This window comes from Panthera uncia (assembly GCF_023721935.1).
Source record: "Panthera uncia isolate 11264 chromosome A1 unlocalized genomic scaffold, Puncia_PCG_1.0 HiC_scaffold_17, whole genome shotgun sequence".
Lineage (NCBI taxonomy): Eukaryota > Metazoa > Chordata > Mammalia > Carnivora > Felidae > Panthera > Panthera uncia.
In genome coordinates this window covers 16,772,198-16,791,099 of record NW_026057577.1, presented here as the reverse complement: position 1 = coordinate 16,791,099, position 18,902 = coordinate 16,772,198, and the positions used below count along the sequence as shown (strand labels likewise).

The 18,902-nt window shown below is 36.5% G+C and overlaps 1 protein-coding gene and 1 long non-coding RNA gene across 5 annotated transcripts in view; both read right to left on the bottom strand.

Annotated features, from left to right (window-relative positions):
* Positions 1-11,231, bottom strand: part of LOC125935431 (uncharacterized) — a 30,378-nt gene extending 19,147 nt beyond the window's left edge. Inside the window, exons 1-2 of one of the 4 annotated variants that reach the window (XR_007461670.1) lie at positions 11,130-11,231; positions 7,414-7,553 (exon numbers count right to left, since the gene is read on the bottom strand). This is a non-coding gene — a long non-coding RNA (uncharacterized LOC125935431). Of the gene's footprint in view, positions 1-7,409; positions 8,350-9,863; positions 10,004-11,129 lie in introns of those variants that run through there. The other 3 variants (XR_007461668.1, XR_007461669.1, XR_007461667.1) reach the window with 3 other exon arrangements.
* A 5,544-nt stretch (positions 11,232-16,775) lies between these two features.
* The window catches only part of SRFBP1 (serum response factor binding protein 1), a 66,433-nt gene continuing 64,306 nt past the window's right edge, over positions 16,776-18,902 (bottom strand). The window contains exon 8 of the mRNA XM_049649087.1: positions 16,776-17,341. Coding sequence (XP_049505044.1) covers positions 17,157-17,341 — 185 coding nt within the window. The 3' untranslated portion in view covers positions 16,776-17,156. The remainder of the gene's footprint in view (positions 17,342-18,902) is intronic.

Genomic DNA, 18,902 nt, shown 5'->3' with positions numbered 1-18,902 from the left:
CTACTTGTTCCTTTCATTAATGTACTTTATTAAATTAAATAACATTTAACATGAAACTTGATAACTGACCTTTTTTTCCCCCCTCCTTTTTGTAATTTGAGGTAATTTTGGAACCTTATGAAAGACATTTAAGGTGCTGTGTTCTTTCACAAGCAAAGCCAAAACGTTGTTTTTGGAGCTGTTTTTATCGTGCGTGTGTATTTTTCCCCCATTATTGTCAAGTGTAATTTTAACCTTACACAAATGATCTGTTGATCTGAAATATCATGGGAAAACTTTGACCTAGAACATTTTCAGAGAGGTCAGTTACTGGAAATGCAAGAAAGCTAAGGACACTTGGCAAGGTGGATATATTACATGCTTTAAATCTCTACACAAGTCCATAGCTTTCTTCTTCCTCAGACTTTTCAGTTTTAAATTTGGTTTCTCAATTTCCTGTTAACTAAATCTCAAGAACTCTAACAACATTCAAGACCTGCCTTTATCTGGCCCCAATTCCCCACTTCATCGGTTGTATACCCTACCATTTATGTGCATTTCCCTTCTAGCCAAGCTAGACAAATGTCCATTCCCCTTACACCTCTTCTCTCTGCAAGAATAAAGTACTTGTGCTCTGAACACGCAGGAGTTTTACTTCTCTACTGCTTAAGGTAAACACCTTCTTTATAGATTCACGTATATGCATGCTCTCTTATTGGACTTGCACTGGAAGTTACTCTTTCGTGGTTAACACCTTGTGTTTCTGCTTTTGTGTGTGTGTGTGTGTGTGTGTGTGTGTGTGTTCTTGCTTTTAAAAGAAATGAGCACCTTAATTCCTTCTGGGGTAATAATACCTCCCCCACATGGCCTTGATAATCATGGTGTCCTTTGCCAAATGGTAGTGAGTTCTTGGTCCCAAGCTAGATGGATTGAAATATACTTTCTCCAAAAAATTTTAATTATAAGAAAAGTAACTAAAATATTGATAATAGTTAGAAGTGATTATTGGCAGCCAGATGAGTTTTGCAAGAATAGCTAACACTCACTGAGTGCTTGTCGAAGAACCCTACGTGCTATGTAGAGACTCCTATTTGCAAATGGGGCAGAACTACGTCTTAGTGTTTATTTTGTTCTGTTCAGAGTATTTCTTATCTTTTTTTCTCTCTCATTTACACTTAATGGGTCATTTCTCTACTCCCAATTCATATTCACTCAGCAGCCAAGATTCAAAACAAACCTTAGCCCTAAAGTGCCAGATGAGTTCTTTCAGGCACACTTGGGGGGCTGTTTTCTCTGTCCCCAAAAGAACAGATAAAACTGGAAGGGGAAAAAAGAGTCAGAGGGAGGGTAGAGTGGAAGTCAACACGGAGAAGGAAATAGTCAGAAGGAAGAAGAACAAAAAGTTTCAGAGGTTCAGGGACAAAATGAAAGATTTTCTGATTTTTCCCCTACGAATAACCTGTCACTCAGTAATCCTGGACAGCCGTGGGTTCTCCTGAAGAAAAGGAATAAGGGAACTTGGATCCTTCGTATAAAGATGAGGGCGTTAAAACAACAAACCATACCAAACTTGACTGTAACCACAGTCACATTGGAACTGAATAAAATCCTATACATGAGGCAGTAGTAAAAACCAGTATTAATTCTATTTCTTCCTTTCAAGTTAGCTGCACCTATCATATTTCTTTTATTTCAAACTGTACTGGCTTCAGCTTTCAGTACAATGTTAAATAGAAATGTAGTAACAATATAATAATAGCCATCCTTGTTATGTTTCTAACTTTTAATATTTCTTCATTAAATACAATATTGCCTATCAGTCTAAGATACCTGTTTTCATTTTGATGAGTTATCCTCTATTCCTAAATTTTTAAGTGCTTTGCTTAGAAATGGGATAGATTAGTGAGTCTTCCAGTTTTTTACTGGGATGAAAAAATATTTTTTTATTGGTCTTACTGGAGTGATGTTTTTTAATTAAATTCAATAACATTTGAATTGAATTAACCATGATAATGTTGAACAACTTTAAAAAATATAGAGAACTTGGTTTGCAGGTTTGACATTTTCACATCCACATTTATAGATGATTTGGCTCCTCTCAACCCCCCATAATTTTTGTTAGTATCAAGATTAGCGAAGCTTCAGAAAAAACATGGCAGCATGATGTAGTTAACAACACAGGCTATCCAAGTTCACCTAGTATCCTGGTTTCAACCACTTACTTGCTATGTGACCTTCAACAAGTCACCTGACGACAAAGATAGGGTGACAGAACAGAATGTAAATGCTCTAAACCTTATGGTTAAAATGGCACAATTAACTAAGGTTGAGAAGGGATGGGAAAGAAAAGATGCGTTTGCTACTTCTTTATATTTTCATAGTGTGGGTTAAAATATGTAATTTAAAGCTGATAAATATATCCATCTGTCTATTCTGAGATTTATTAACATAAACAAACCCTAAACTCATATCCAGCAGTGGGGGAAAGGATGCTGAAAGGAAGAAGAAATATATTAATGTAATCATTATTCAGAATAGACTGTCAAAAGCATGGGTCGAAACATAAGAACCAGTGGCTAACTCAGGCATACCACCACCTGTTTTGGCAGATAAAATTTAATGAAATACAGTCATTTGTTTACATATTATGTATGGCTGCTTTTGTGCTACAACAGCAAAGTCAGGTAGCTGTCAGAGATAAGCTCCAAAGCGGCCAAAAACGTTTGTTGACACCTGCTCTAAAGCAACAGAGTACTGAGTAGAGCATATAAAATTACGATCATAAAGATAGCCTCTATTAAAAGATACAAATATTTCATATTATCAAAGAATCACTGACACACAAAATTGCCTAAAAGGGATGACAATGTGATTGACAGCCATCTTCTCAATAGAAACTACGTCAGAAAACAAATGATATATTTTCATAGTAGTGGAAGAAGATAACTAGCCAAGATTAGTTCCTCTACTAGACTATCGTTAAGAAAGAGATTAAAATAAAGACATTATTTTGACAGACAAAAAGTTAGAAAGCTTACTAGTGATAGATCCTCACTTGTACAAGGTTGAAAAATATGTACTTAAGAAAGTAGTTAATAATACTAGAAATAACATTGGAAACGAAGAAAAATGATGAACAAAGAAACTGGTAAGCATGTGAGATCTACATAAATACTGAATAAAACAATATTGATATTGTCTAATTCTAGCTAAAAATCAAAAGGCAGAGCTAAAATATTTGACACATATACATGCAAGATAAAACAAAGTGGACTAAATCTATGAGGCCCATGTGTCGTTCTGGTAGGCTTAATGAAATTAATTTAGATTTTAAGAAAAGATTCACTTTAAAAGTTAAAGAGTAGTTACCAAAAGAAATTCCAAAATAGCAGAGAAGAAAAATGGGGAAAACAAAACAAAACAAAACAAAACAAAACAAAACAAACAAAACAAAAACACATTTGAAAAGCAACTGAAAAACAGGAGAGAGAAAACCAGTAGCCGAGAAATCGTGATGTATCAGAGTCTGTGGGATATGGTTAAAAGAGAGCACAAAGAGAAAACTATGTATCTTACTTATGTACACCATTAATCTAGAAAGTATAAAGCAGATATGCAAAATAAGACAAAAGAATTGTGAAACTGAGTCAAAGAAGAAACCTCATTTAAGGTGCCATCGGAGGACAGAAGGGGGAGCTCTCACCCCCTTGGGTTCCCCACAGGAAGAAGCCTCCAGTACTGCTCCAGCAGGAGAGAGGAAGGATTTCTCCTCAACCAGCAACACGTTCAGACAATAAGAAAGTACGGCAACTGAGTCAATGAGAAGCCATCACCCTCCTGAATTCTCACTTCCCTCCAATGGACTTGTGTACAAAGTAGCGCCTCCCAATTTTCTCCTTTTCTCTATAAAGTAACATTCCTTTCCTTTGATCTCTGGACTTGCCTATGGTTTGCCATAGCTTGCATGTGCCGAAGTGCAATTCTTCTGCTATTTCTAAAGAAAGCCAATTTATTGGTAAAATAACTGGCCATTCTATTTTTAAAGGCTGATGGTGAATTACCCCAAATGTGCAGAGGTCATTTTAAAAATCAGAGATTACACTGTTTAGCTCTGTAAATAAAATATGTCATGAATAAAATGGTTACTTAAAAAAATGTATATATAAATTGAGTTCAGGTGAAAATCTAAAAAAATTAACATAGAAAACATAGGGAAAGCTGTCAAAATACACCAGGCTGAAATATTTTTTTCAGACTTATTCTATCCACTAAAATCACATAGAACATTTTCATAAATGGCTTGAAGGTGTTTGATAAAATTCAACATCTATTCTTGATTTACAAAAATACACCTAAGTAAGAGGAATGGTTCTTAACACCTTAAGACATATCTACCTGCATCTAAATAGACAGCACTGGAAGTATTCCCATTAATGTCGGGAACAGAGAGGAGGTCCACTCTCAGGGCTATTATTTTATGTTGTCCTGGAAGTACTGGACATTCCAGTTAGGCAAGAGAAAGAGTGTTACAAAAACTAAGAGCAAGTAAATGATCACTATCTTAAAATGATATAATTCTGAGCCTGGAAAAATGGAAGCGAAATGATGGGATAACTATGAAAAACAGTGAGAGTTCGATAAGGTGGCTGAGGAAACTAATGATATACAGAAATTCACAGTCTTCCCATACACCCACCATAACCAGTTAGAAGGTTAAAGAATTTACAACATGAATAAACCATTTATAACATTAATAAAATTTAAAACATGAGTAAAATCATATACTGTTTGGGAAAAAATCAAAGTCAAGAGACAAACGATAAGATGAATTTTGTTTTTTTGTTTTTGTTTTTGTTTTTTGGAAATCACGATAGACAAAGGGCTTATTTCCTGAACATATGAAGAGCTCCTACAAGTCAGAAACAAAAATACTACCAGGCGCAAATAATTATGGCCAAAAAACAGGTCACAGAAATGAAGATTCAAATGGCTGTGCTAATTTCTCTGACTTCAAATTAATGACAATGGACGTCAAACGGGCTCCTAAGGCTGCCCAGAATTCATACTGGTTTCTGACTTCAGTTATTCTCATACTTTTCATAGATTAATTCATACCTTCTCCTCTATAATCAGACATTACCTTCTCTCCCATTTTCATTCCCCACTGTTACTGCCCAAGTCCAAGCCATCCTATCTCTTACTCGGGTTCCTCTAATAGATTCCTAACTGGGAGCTGCAGCTAGTCAATTACAGGAGTCATTAATAAACTGAGGAGGGGCGCCTGGGTGGCTCAGTCGGTTGAGCGTCCGACTTCGGCTCAGGTCACGATCTCCCGGTCCGTGAGTTCGAGCCCCGTGTCAGGCTCTGTGCTGAGTGCTCAGAGCCTGGAGCCTGTTTCAGATTCTGTGTCTCCCTCTCTCTCTGACCCTCCCCCGTTCATGCTCTGTCTCTCTCTGTCTCAAAAATAAATAAACGTTAAAAAAAATTTAAAAAAATAAATAAATAAAATAAATAAATAAATAAAAATAAATAAATAAACTGAGGAAACTTGTATATAGCCATGATTATTTATTCAAACTAGTATTTATTCATATATTTATAGCATATGTATTCAAAAGGCAAATCTCTAACTGAGCACCTACTATATACTAAGCACTGGTCAAGTCTGGAACATGACAGAGAAGAAAACAAAGTCTTTGCACTCACAAAGGTGGGGAGGCTGACAGCTATATAAGTATAGCTTTAACGTGGTGGAAGTCAAAGAAGAAAAATCAAGTGAGGAGGATGGAATAACCAGTTGATGTTTTCAAAGGCAGGTCAGAGAAGCTCTCCCTGACAGAATGACATCTGAGCAGAGACCTGAAATACTGAGGGATGGACCAATCTCAAAGTGGAGAAAACAAATGCAAGCACCAAATAAAGTAAATCCTATGCATTAATCGTGCAATTATAGCACTTACAAAATCTGAAAAATTTGATAGGGCCTGAAAAACCTCTCCTTCTTCACAACTGGTGCCAACAATGAAAATACAAAATTCAGAACTAGTCCACATCTATTTAAGACACAAATAAGTTGGTTGTTGTTGGTATATGTGAGGACTATGAACTTTGGTCCATGATAGGGGGAGTTAAGCTAAACACTGAATTTTTATACCATGCTTAGTTTAAAAATAAACACAAATAACCTTCCTTCCTTCACTCACCCTCTAAGTTTTGGCTGTCTTTACTAAAAAACATCCTTTTAATTTAATCCTGAAAACAACATGGAGAATGACTTTCTTTCAAAACAAGTTTTCCCTTGAAGAGAAACACATGTTCAAAGTACAAACAACATTCCAGTGTCTGACTTAAGGCTACTTAATTTCTGCACGATGACGTCATACTTAGGCTACTGAACATGTTCCTGTATGTATCATTTCTTCTACAAGTCTAGAATTTAGGCCCATTCATGGAAACAGACCTATCATTTTATGCAACTAGAGAATAAAGAGAACCTGTGTACTTCCCAAGTCACAACTTCTCAGAGTAATCAAAATTAATATTCCAACATAATTTTTGAAAATAAAATTTACTAGCTACTTTTAAAATCTGTTTGTAAAGAAAAGGCCTAAGAAGAGCTAAGAAAATTTTAAGAAAAAAAGATCAATGATTAAACCAGGGTATTGAGTATCTAGGGAAAATATAAAGCTATAATAATTTTTAAAATATTTATTGTAGTAATGTTTTTGATTTTGATTTTTTTTAAGTTTCTATTTAAATTGCAGTTAGTTAACATGCAGTGTAATTATTAGTTTCAGGTGCAAAATTTAGTGACTCAACACTTACCTACGGTAACACCAGGTGCTCATCACAAGTGCACTCCTTAATCCCCATTGCCTATTTCACCCATCCCCCCATCCACTGCCCCCTTGGTAACCTTCAGTTTGTTCCCTCTAGTTAAGAATCTGTTTCTTGATTTGTGTCTCTCTTTTCCCCCCTATGATCATTTGTCTTGTTTCTTAAATTCCACCTATGACTGAAATCATATGCTGTTTGTCTTTCTCCGACTAACTTATTTTGCTTAGCATAATACTCACTAGCTCCATCCACGTCGTTGCAAATGGCAAGATTTCATTCCTTTTTATGGGTGAGTAATATTCCGGTGTATATATACCACAAATTCTTTATCCATTCAGCTATAATAATTTAGGGTGTAATACTGGATCAGAGAGATAGATAAAAGAGAGCTAGGAGCTAGGAGCAGTTCTGTAATTATAAGGTGACATTTCAAATGAGTAGTGAAAGGGTGGCCCAACTACTCAAAAATAGAATTCATATTCATATTAGAAAAACAGAATAGTTAGATCACCACCACTTATTATACATGTATCAAAATAACCCTAGCTGAGTAACAGATACACATCCTACATCTCAATGACTTAAACAAATACTCACTTCTTGCTCATGTGAAGTTCAATAGGTGGCTGGATGAAGTTCAGGTTATCTCTTCCATGCAGTCATGCAAAGACCCTGGCTGATGGAAACTTCATCTTCAAAAGCGATCCTGCAAGGGTGCCCAAGATGTCAGCACCTTGCTGGAAAACAAGGGAAGAAATGTGGAAGACTGCCTGGAACATTTTGTGGGGAGGTGAACATCATGTAATAATTTTTACCCACATTCCATTGGCTAACATTTGCCTCACTTCAAGGAGGCTGGCAAATGGAAGTTAGCCAGGTACCTAAGGAAAAGAAGTAGACGAAGTGAGCACTTAGGTTTGACACAGTACATCTTTCTGGTTACCAAGTATCCTCTACCACAACTGGAACACATTTCTTTCTTTCTTTTTCTTTTTTCAAGGGAGACAACCCAAAGTTCTATCCAGTTACTGCAAACAGCTTCAAGTGCAAGATCTCTGAATGATGGCATGGTTCTTTCCATCAGCTCTGGATATGGCTCCTTGATCTTCAGTGATACTTGCACAAACAACACAGTTACAGAAATGTCTTTACTGCCACCTGGCCCAACATACTATGATGAAACAAGGATAAACTTGTAATAAAAACGACATCTGGTATAAGGTATAGCAGAGACACACAGAAGGCACTGGTCTATAGTAGTTACAAAAAACTTCTGGCAGGAATTTTTAGTTCCCCCTATTCCAGCATTAAGAACATATCCTTGATTTCAACTTGGCTACCTGGGAGGAGTTACTTGTTCAACATTCTTCATAGTTCTGAACCTACTCTTTAGCAGGTTTTTTGTCTATTAGCACATTCGAGATACATGATGGGGACTGACTCTCCTTGGAGGCCTTTAAAGTTTTGTAACCCATATCTTCCCTGAACAAGTGTAAGAGCCCTAAAATACTTTTAATGACAGAACATCCGAAAGCTGGTCAAGTCCAGGCTTGCAATTTTTTTTTTTCGCATTACAAATAAGCAGGTTATTGTTTTTGAGAGAAAGGGGATCTATTCAGCTGCATAAGCCCATAGCACTTTCAAAGCTCTTTCCTAAATATAATTCTCAAGGTTGACTTACTTTCCCCCTCCTCTGCCCCGTCTTGAAGCTATCATCCTTAGGAGGAAATGCCACTGTTACTCAGATCTGTGCTGTAGCCAGAAGTCTTAATGGATTTTTGTGCATAATCTCTTGTCCTTTGGGACTAGAAGCAATGGCTTTTTCATCCTATTACTTTTTGTTTTTCTGTCTTTGCAGGCTAACAGGCTACTGTCACATCCCATCTCTTGTTTTCTATCACATTGATAAATGCAGGTCATAAAAGTCAACATTACATTTTCTAGCCTTTCCCTAGAGCTATGGGGTCAAGGGCTCAGGTTCAAATTCCAAGTAATTGTAAATGACCTTTCTAAAAACTGTTTTGTCATTGCATTACACAAACCTCATTTTCTAATACTGGATATTAGTTTTCGTCTTGTCTGTGGGGGCAATGCCATGTATAGTACTTTGGATTTATTTTTACAGTAGCACCCTCCTTCCACCAGCCATTTCTGAGAGTAATGATACTTATTCTATCAAAATCTCTATTGAAATCTCTAATTTTCGCTGATTGAACACGATAGGTGTTTGTTATATAACTTAAATCCAATCGGCCTAAGTGGAGGAATAAGTAGAGGACTAGAATTCTCATAGCTACTTAGGTTCCTAGGCTGATGGCTACTCCTTCATTTTAAAAATGGTGTCTTCTAGTGTCTTGCTGGGAATTGACATCCAGCAGGTGGACACAAGAAGAGTGGAGGACAGAAGAGGAGTTTATGGGCTGGACCTGGAAGTGGTTTACAAAATTTCCACATGCATTCCACTAAGCAATTCTTAAGTCACAGGACCGACCTCAACCTAACTTCAAGTGATGCTGAGAAATACAGGTTGGTTGCGTACTAACTGATTTGATTAAGGAGCATACCAATCTGTCAGAATACGTAGGGGTAAGTTCCAGACAAACTAAAGGCTAAATATAACATAAACCTATAAAAAGTACTAGAGGAAAAAAGACCTCTATTTACCTATGTTAATACATTTGCAGAATATGGGGATTCCATGGGCCTACACTGGGCACTCAGGATTCAGATGGGGAACAGAGTGGAGAAAAAGTTTTCATTGATGGTACAAGCCTGAAAGGAGAGGGTACTGCAGCAGGACACAAATGCCCACAAGGACTCTTGCTCCCTACTGAGAAAAGCTTGTCACTATAGGTCACTGTAAGGTCATCAGATACTGTCAAGAGGGCACAGGTAAAAACTCACCGTGGGTTGGGGAACGGTAAATGAAAAAGAAAGAAAAAAACCTGTATCTCTGGTAAGAGTAAGGAAGCTAATGTGTGCCCAGACTATGAGATAGATATCCTACATCGGGGTGGGGCAAAAAAAGTCTTCCAAACAAGACTCACCAAAGATGCAAGAAGAGTTTTGCTGCCACAAAGAGCTGCAGAATCAGTGGATCCACCCATAATCCTTTAACATATGAAAACCACAAAAAATTTCGAACATCAAGAACTCGAAGAATTCTTTCCATGAGTCCTTTCTTGAGGAATCTATTAGAGAATAAACCCAATCCAAACAAAAAAATGACTTGGAAAACTCTAGCACTTCATTGAAAATCTAAGATTAAAACTAATCTCAGAAGCAGAGTAATGTTATACGATAATGCTCTATATCATGCATTGTAGGTTCCAATTAAGTAAAAATAATGCAACCAGAAATGGGAGGTGAATGGAGATCAGATGAGGGAAGTTAGAATAAGCTCATTAAAGGTAATTTAGACAGTGAAATAGAACATGGGCAACACAGTGAATAAAAAAATGTGACAATGGGCATTAAGGTGTAACCACTAGAATAGAAATATTAATCTTGCTAAACACAAAACTAATTTTTTAATAGAAAGTAGTTTGAAGAGAAAGTAAAATAATAAGTATGATAATTACAGTAGAAGATGACAGAATTGAAAGCAAACGTATTTGCCTTATCAACAAATGTGCATGGGTTGAATTTGCCTATTAAGTGTTAAGATTTTGAGCTTAGCTCATGAAGACCTAACTATATACTGTACTGAAGAAACACACATAAAACAGAATGATTCAGAAAGGCTAAAAATAAAGGGATGGACAAATGTATTCCAGGAAAATGGGAACACTAAAAACGCAGGGATAGCAACACTGACATCAGATCAAGTAGGAAGCAAACAATAGGGAAAGATTTTCTATGATTTCAAGCGCATATGCAAAAATGAAATAAAAGGAGAAACTGAAATATCTGACTACATACAGTAAGTGACAGAAAAACAACTTTGACAGAAAAACAAAGTAAATAACACAAAATCAGAAGAGTTAACAAACTGGGAAAAAATACTTGCAATACCCGTTAAGAGATAAAGGGCTAGTGTATGTAATATATAAATAAATCTTAAAAATTATGGGGAAAAGTCAAAAACAAAACTCACTAGTAGAAAAATGGGCAAGACATGAAAAAAATTCACAAAACCTGATGTAGAAAGTATTTAACAATTTTGAAAAAAGTATCCAACTATACCCATAAGAAAATACATAGTAAAACCACAATGGAGAAGTTGTGAAGAAACAGGCCTCTCTCTTGTACTGAAGCACAACCTTCATGTTGGAAAATTGGCAATTTTCAAACAAAACTACATATGCACTTACCTTCTGACGTAACATTTCCACTCCAGGAATAAATCCCAAAGAGAGAACTCCAATAATATGAAAACATATACCGTTGTTTGTATTTTCTTTGCAATATTTTTTGTAACTGCAAGACAGGGAAAATAACTTGTACACCCAAACATAGATGAGTGGTTGAATAAATTGACAAGTCTACCTAATGGGGTACTAGAAAGTTTCTTTTAGTTGTTGTTCTTTGTTTTAAATAAGGAAAATCTTTATGGACAAATTTGCAGTGATTTCCAGGATACATTTTAATTAATTATTTTATTTGTTTTTATTTTAGAAAAAAGAGTGTGAGTAGGGGAGAGGGGCAGAGAGGGAGAGAGAATCTTAAGCAGGCTCCATGCTCAGCGCCAAGCCCGACGTGGGGCTCAGTCCCACAACATTGGGATCATGACCTGAGCCTAAATCAAGAGTTGGAGGCTCAATGAACTGAGCTACCCAGCTATCCTTCAGGATATATTTTTAAATGAAAAAAGTAGTTTATAAAATCATCTAGGAGTGTTAACTTCTGCATTAAAAAAGGAGAAATAAATACATACACATTTATTCATCTGTGCAAAGAGAAACACAGAAAGGATACACCAGGGACTAATGAGATGGATTATCTAGAGGGAATGGGTGGGAATTGGGTAAAAAGAAAAGAAACAATTGGAAAGAGGAGTTGCCACCATCTCTCAGAGTATACCATTTTGTGCACCTCTGACTATGGAACAATGTTCATGTTTCACACACATGAAGAAAAAATAAAGTAAAATTACCAAGGATGGAAGAAAAATCCTTTAAGGAAAATACATCAGAAACATGTGAACTAAAGTTCATTTCAAATGATGTACTTACTACATGGAAGGAAGGCATGGAAAATGCACTAACCCAGGTCACTTTTTACTGTTATTACTCTAAAAATTAAATATAATTCACATACCATATATTCATTTTCTTAAAGCACATAATTCAGTGGATTTTTGTATATTCACAAAATTGTGCAACCAACACCACCATCCAATTACAGAACACATTCGCCAATCCAAAAAAGAATGCCTCCATATCCATTAGCGGTCATTCAGTCACTACTCCTCCCTCCCCTAGCCCTTTGTAATCACTAATTTACTTTGGTCCCTATGGATTTACCTATTTTGGATATTTCATGTAAGTGGAACCATGTTTTTGTTTGGCTTCTTTCTTAACCCAATGTTTTCAAAGTTCATTCAAGTCAAGGTATATATCAATACTTCATTCCTTTCTATGGCTGAGTAGTATTCCATGGTATGTGTGTGTGTGTGTGTGTGTGTGTGTGTATATACTACTATTGTTATCCAGTCATCTGTTGATGGTTTTTGGGTTGTTTCTTTCCGGCTATTGTGAATAATGTTTTATGAACATTCATGTTTTACTTTTTGTTTGAACATTTTTCAATTCTTTTAAGGTCTACAGCTATTAGTGAAAAGGCAGTTCACATGAGACTCTCATTATGCTTGTTGGTACACTTGATGGTATTCCACACATCTTTGAATATCTGTTCATTGTCATTGTTTTTTTTTTTTTAAATAGGAAAAAAATTGACCAATCTTTAGCTTCACCAAATATTTCTTCTGCCTGCTCCAATCTGCTATTGGCCACTTATGTTGAATTTTCCGTATCATTTACTGTACTTTTCAATTCCTAATTTTTTTTTCTCTTATAATTTCTATCTCATTGTTGATATTCTCTATATGGTGAGACTGTGTTCTCAGATTTTATTTTAGTTTTTTAAACATTGTTTCCTTTGGTTCTTTGTACATCTTCTCAAAATGGTTTATTTAATGTCTTTGTTGAATAATTCTGAAGTCTGGGCCTCTTGGGGAACAGTTTGTTTGCTTTTATTTCTCCGTATATGGGGCATACTTTGTTTCTGCAGGTCTTCTAGTATTTTAGAAAACTGGTCATTTTAAGTAATATAATGGTGCAAATCTAAAAATCAGATATTCCTCTCTCCCTAGGGCTTGTTGTTCCTGTTTTTTGTTGTCGTTTAAATGTACTTTTGTGAAACTGTCAAGTCTGGATTCTTTGTTGTGTATGGCCACTGAAGTTTCTGCTTCATTAGTTTAGTGGTACACTAATAACTGGACAGAGATTTCCTTCAATGCTGGAATCAACACTTCTCCAATTTTGCTGAGAGGCTCTGTGTGTGTGTACGGGGGCACACCTTCAGCACTTAGCCAGGAAGTGGACAATTCCACCTGAGCCTTCATTTCCTGCTTGAGTAGAACCTCAAGGTCAGCTAGAAGTTAAGAGCTTAGCACCTTCTCAGCTCTTTCCTGAACAAAGACACAGCCCTATGCATGCACATGACTTGCTTAATTCCAAGAAATGTCAAAACTTATCAAAGTCCCTAAGGATACTGAATTCTCCAGATTTCCTTTTAAGCTTTTTGATAAACGCATTTGTCTCAACTGTTATTCACTGCCTTAGGCAGATGTGATGTTAAACAATTACCTCTGATAGTTTTTGACAAGTGACATCAGGATAACAGGCTTTTCACACTGAGCAAGTTCTTGGTCAAGACAGACTTGCAAGTGGGGTCTTCCAGTGGATAACCACACTGGTCAAATAATGACAGTTCTCAGTGAATGTATCTTTGAAGCAGGTCCAACCCTGTTCTTCTTCCTCTAGTGGCTGCCAGGGTGCTGGTTTTCACTATGATTGTGAGCTGCTGGTTCTCAAAACTATCAAGGATCTGAGGAGTGAGAAGTTGAAAATAGGGCAAGTTAAAATGTCACAAAGATCACTGTTCCTATCAAGATGCATCCTTTCCTGAAAAATACTCCCTGGATTGCAGTCAACCTGTGGCTAACTCCATAGTTCAGAACAGGTTGATTCTGACAATATAGTTTTCTCACTGCTTTTTAGGGAGAGAATTCCGGTATGTCTTTACTCCACCATTTTTGCTGACATCATTTCGGGTAACTTTCAAACTTCGTTTTGAGACCATTTGTCCTTGAGCTAAAGAAAAAAGAACTCTAAAACTATACTGAACTTTGGCTAGCAGACTTGTATTTTGCAGAGGCATCAGTTAGCAATTTTGAAACTAACTTCTGTGTATTCTAGGGTTGAGAAAATAAGTAAATATACTGTGGATAAGGAGAACCATCTTTCTCACTGTTAGATAGCAAAAGGACACAAGACAGCCTGAGTAGGCTCCGACTGGCCAAATTAAGGACAATTTGAACATCAAAATAAACAATGGATTTCTAATGCTGACCATTATATAGTAATAGGAATCAGACTGGCCATTCTACATTAAATGACTAGAAGACTGGATAAAATATATAAAACTTAGGTTTTCAGACAATGGACAAAAGGCAGTACAATATAGTAATAACTCAGAGAAAGAAAACAAACCAGTTGAGCGCTTTAGCTCATTGCATGGAGTTTCCAACTACACTGCTGAGGGAAGGAACCCTAGAATAGCTCAGTGGCCTTACTGAAGAGACAGAGTTCGGAGTTTACATAGACTACTGTGACTAGAATTTGAAGCAAAATACTAGAGAAGAAGGAGATGAACAGAAAACAAGTGCTCTGGAGATCTTTGGCAGGACCCTGTCAAGCCTATGGCTTAAGACTGATCTGTGCAATGTATGAGGAATCTGCCAAGGCCAGGAAAAAATTCACCAGAAAGGAGTTTGTGAAACAACCTACAAAGGGCCAGGTGTAGTTTGTGTTCTCATCTCACCAGATATAACAAAAGGATTTGCTAAATAAAAGACAAAGCATCAGGCAGGATGCTCAGAAAGGGAATGCCTCTGGAGTGGAGCCAAATGAACCCTAGGCCAAGGTTTCTCAATCTTGGCACTGCTGACATTTTGGGATGGATAATTTCTTGCTGTATACAAAGTAGAATGTTCACTAGCATCCCCGGCCTATATTCACTAGATGTAACACAAAATATTGCAGATGTTGTGAAATGTTCCCTAAGGGTAAAACTCCCCAAAACTGAGAGCCACTGCAGACAAGATCATTAAAACAGCTATTAACGTCCCACATGTTCAAGGAAGTAGAGAAAAACCTGAACGTGATAAGAAGACAAATGAAATATTATAACAAAACCAATGGCAAAGAGAGGGGGGGAGAAGAGAAAAGGAGGAGGAGGAGGAGGAGGAGGAGGAGGAGGAGGAGGAGAGCCACGGATAAAGCAAATGTGGTAATGTTACTGTTTGGAGAACCTGGGTGAAGAATATTGTGCAGTAAAGAATTTGGCTTTGCCCAAAGAGAGAACTGCCTTTGCCACTTGGCTTCTTGGAGGTAATCTGAGGAATACCTGATAGAAGTCTCTTTGTTTAGGGCAGCAGCTAGCTACAATCATTTGGGCAATCAACTGATCATGCTTACATATTGCAGCCACCACAAAAATTCTGGACACCAAAACTTGAGTGAGCTTCTAACACTGGCCAAACTCTAAGCACACTGATGCCAGGATGGTAAAGTGTCCTGAGGACAACAGAAGCTTTGTGTTAGTTAGAATCCTCACAGACATGGTCCTATGCATCTCTTTCTTTGAGAGGTTCTAATTTGTACCCTTCCCTGTAATAAACAGTAACTCTGAATAGGTTTCAGTGTGTGTGTGTGTGTGTGTAGGTTTCAGTTAGTTCTGGGAGTTTTGTAGCAAATTTTTGAACCTAAGGGTGTTTGGGGAACCCTTCCCCCACAACCCCCACCTCCAAACCTGCAGAAGTGTCAGAAGTATCGGAAGTGACAGTGGTCTTGTGTCTTGTGTGGGCTCTTCCCTCTAACCCTGTAGCTGGGCCCTAATTCCTTGCAGTAGGATAAGAAGTCTAGGGCAGACTTGGTGGTCTGGAGGACAGTACTCTCCAAGTCACAATTTGGCTAAACCTGGGTAGGCATGGACACATTTTTCTTTCACCTTTCCTGTAATAATTTTTCATAATTAAAATTTCAATGGAAATTAATTTTAATTTTATATAACTGACATCTCAAAATAAAATTTTTAAAGCAGGGAAAGTAAATTTTGCATTCAACGGCAAAAAACAATTTTCTTTCTGTATACACTCTTGAATTCCATTGCTTTAGTTATCTAAATTCTTAAGCTCTTGAAAATGACAGAAATGACTCTCCAGAGCTTATGAATTTCTGCTAACCAGAGGCCTTTTCCTGCCATTAACAGCAACAAGGAATTTCCTTATCTTTAGTTAGTTAACCAAGAACCTTTAATTTCTTCCAGAGAAGCCAAAGTGAAACATTTGAAAGGAGTTTCAAAATCCTGTCTTCCTTTGAAATAACAGTACTGTATAGCGAGAGTAGTCCCTTCCCCTGTGAGGCATCTCATAACCTCATTCAGTTCTCTGGAAATGCTCCTTCAATCATACCTCCTTCAGGATTTGTCCTTATAAATAAATTCCCATTCATGATTCCACAAAAAAAAAAAAATGTTTCTATAAAAGCACATTAAAGTAACTACATGTTATACATTCTTGATATAAGCAAGTATTTCTATGCAGTGACATATATAACTAATTTTTTGGTCATGTTGCTACACTAAAACACGTATGTTTCCTAAAAACTAGAGATAAAATTCAGAAATCAAAAACTGGGAACTTATTTTAAAAGTCAAAGAGATCACAAATCATTAAAAGTATAATAAAAATTAACATTTATTTTTATAATTTATTGTCTTCATACCCATAAAAAAAGTTAACTTAGTTTTGCTAAGAATAACTCTTAGGAAAGATGATCTATTTTAAATAACTATAATTTCCTCATATTTTCCACTATAAAATATATCTCCTAAACATTCATTTTCAAGGCAAGAAACAAGAGCTACACTTGTCATATTCACTTCATGATAAGTGCACATGACCAAGACCGAGAGAGTTGTGATCTCAGAATTCTTGCACAGAGGGAAGAGTGCGGGTATATTATTAAGAAACAATTTAAGTATGTACTTGATTTGTGCACAGCTTATGTAAACATAACTTTAATAACAGGCTGGTTCACAGAAAGAAGTCCTAATCAATCATCAAATGTAATTTTTTTCCCCTGAAACACAGCAATTTTAGATTGCTGTTCTTTCCGCCTCCTGCTTGCTTCCCATGAAGGATGAAGAGGCAGCTGTGACTGCTGTTTTGTATTTTCAAGTCCTCTCTGTGCACTCTTATTAAACGGATTCTTGAACTGAAGTTCACTTTGCCGAAAACCTGGGAGGAGAAAGCAAAATTGTGAAAACTAAATGCCTAAAGACCATACAAGAGAAAGACATTTCATTTTCTCACATCAGCGTTTAAAGAAGGAATTTAATTTTACTTCAATGGAATATACCACAATTTAAAATCTAAGTCTAACAGGAATAGTTTGAAATTGTAATATACATATGAATAGGCAATTTCGGGACACATGCCTTCTAATATTTTATACAGATGTTTATTGTGTATCTCCTCATGTATGTTGTGCTGTCTTATTTGCATTGAGGAAACAGTTTAAGAAAGGAAACAATGCAGACAACATGGAAGGCCAAGAAAAAAAAAAGAAAAAGAAAAAAAAGAAAAGAGCATCTTATATTTTCAAAGGAACATCATTAGTTTAGGATATCTGTGTATGATGTAGCCAGAAAATTCACATGTATTTACTAAAATACTCGATCTGACCATGGTGATGGGAGGAGAGATGAATTTTTAAAGGGCTACTGTTTGATTCCACTGCCTTGTTATTGAACATAAAATTATTATGAGATAAATTACTAAATTCACTCCAATTTAAGACAAAGCTCTTTTTCAATCATAAAATTATCCACCAGATACAAGAGTGGCAAGTTGCTTCTAGTCCTTACATCCTCTTAAATTATAAGATACTTAAAACTACATTATTTTGAACAAGAAAGTAGCATTTGTGAGAAACACATCAGCCAGAAAAGACATGAATTAATGCATGTTTATAGAATGAGGGTGGGGGAAAGGGAGACAAAAATGTAACAGAGATTTTAAGTAGTACATGGGAAGTGTAATTTCTCCACTGCAACTTAGACATCATTCACTGTCAAAAGCGTTCTCAAGATCTCCTTAAAAAGTAAATGTCGTAACATTACACAAACAAACGCACACAGTTTGGGACAACATTTCCAAAACATTTATTGTACACAGAATTCAAAACGTCCTGCATGCTACACAAATCACATGTGGTCTAAAAATCTGATATAATACTCAGAGTGGCTCTAGTGATGAAGAACAAAGAGTTTAAATGTTAAAAGAAACTGCTTCATAAAAAATGAGATTTAAATAAGGCAGTATTCTAAACTAATATATATTTTAGATAATTAGGTAAAGTATATTTGTAGGTGTAAACACATTATAAATTAAATTCTATAAATATATAAGCTAAGCGAAAAAACAAAAGCCCTTCCACTTGGGTCTCCTCACTGGGAAAATGTGGGGGGTGCCTGCAGTTTACAGTTACTCTGTGTCTGAATACAAGGTAAATGAGGCAGATGCCATGTGTCTGCCAGACCTACTTTTCTTTTCCTCCTGGGTGCACAGCCAGGATGCATTCCCCATCCTGGCCACAGCTAGATGAGGCCATGAAGCTGAGTTATAGCCAAAGACATGTGAACAAAAGGTCTGATCAGAAAAACCTCACATTCGATCCTTTAATCTCTTTCTCTCTCTCTGCTCCCAGAGAGCACAGAGAAATCCCAGAGGCACGAGATGGAAGGAGGCTGCAAAGAGCACAAAGGCTGTGACGAATGAGAATTCAATCACCACGATT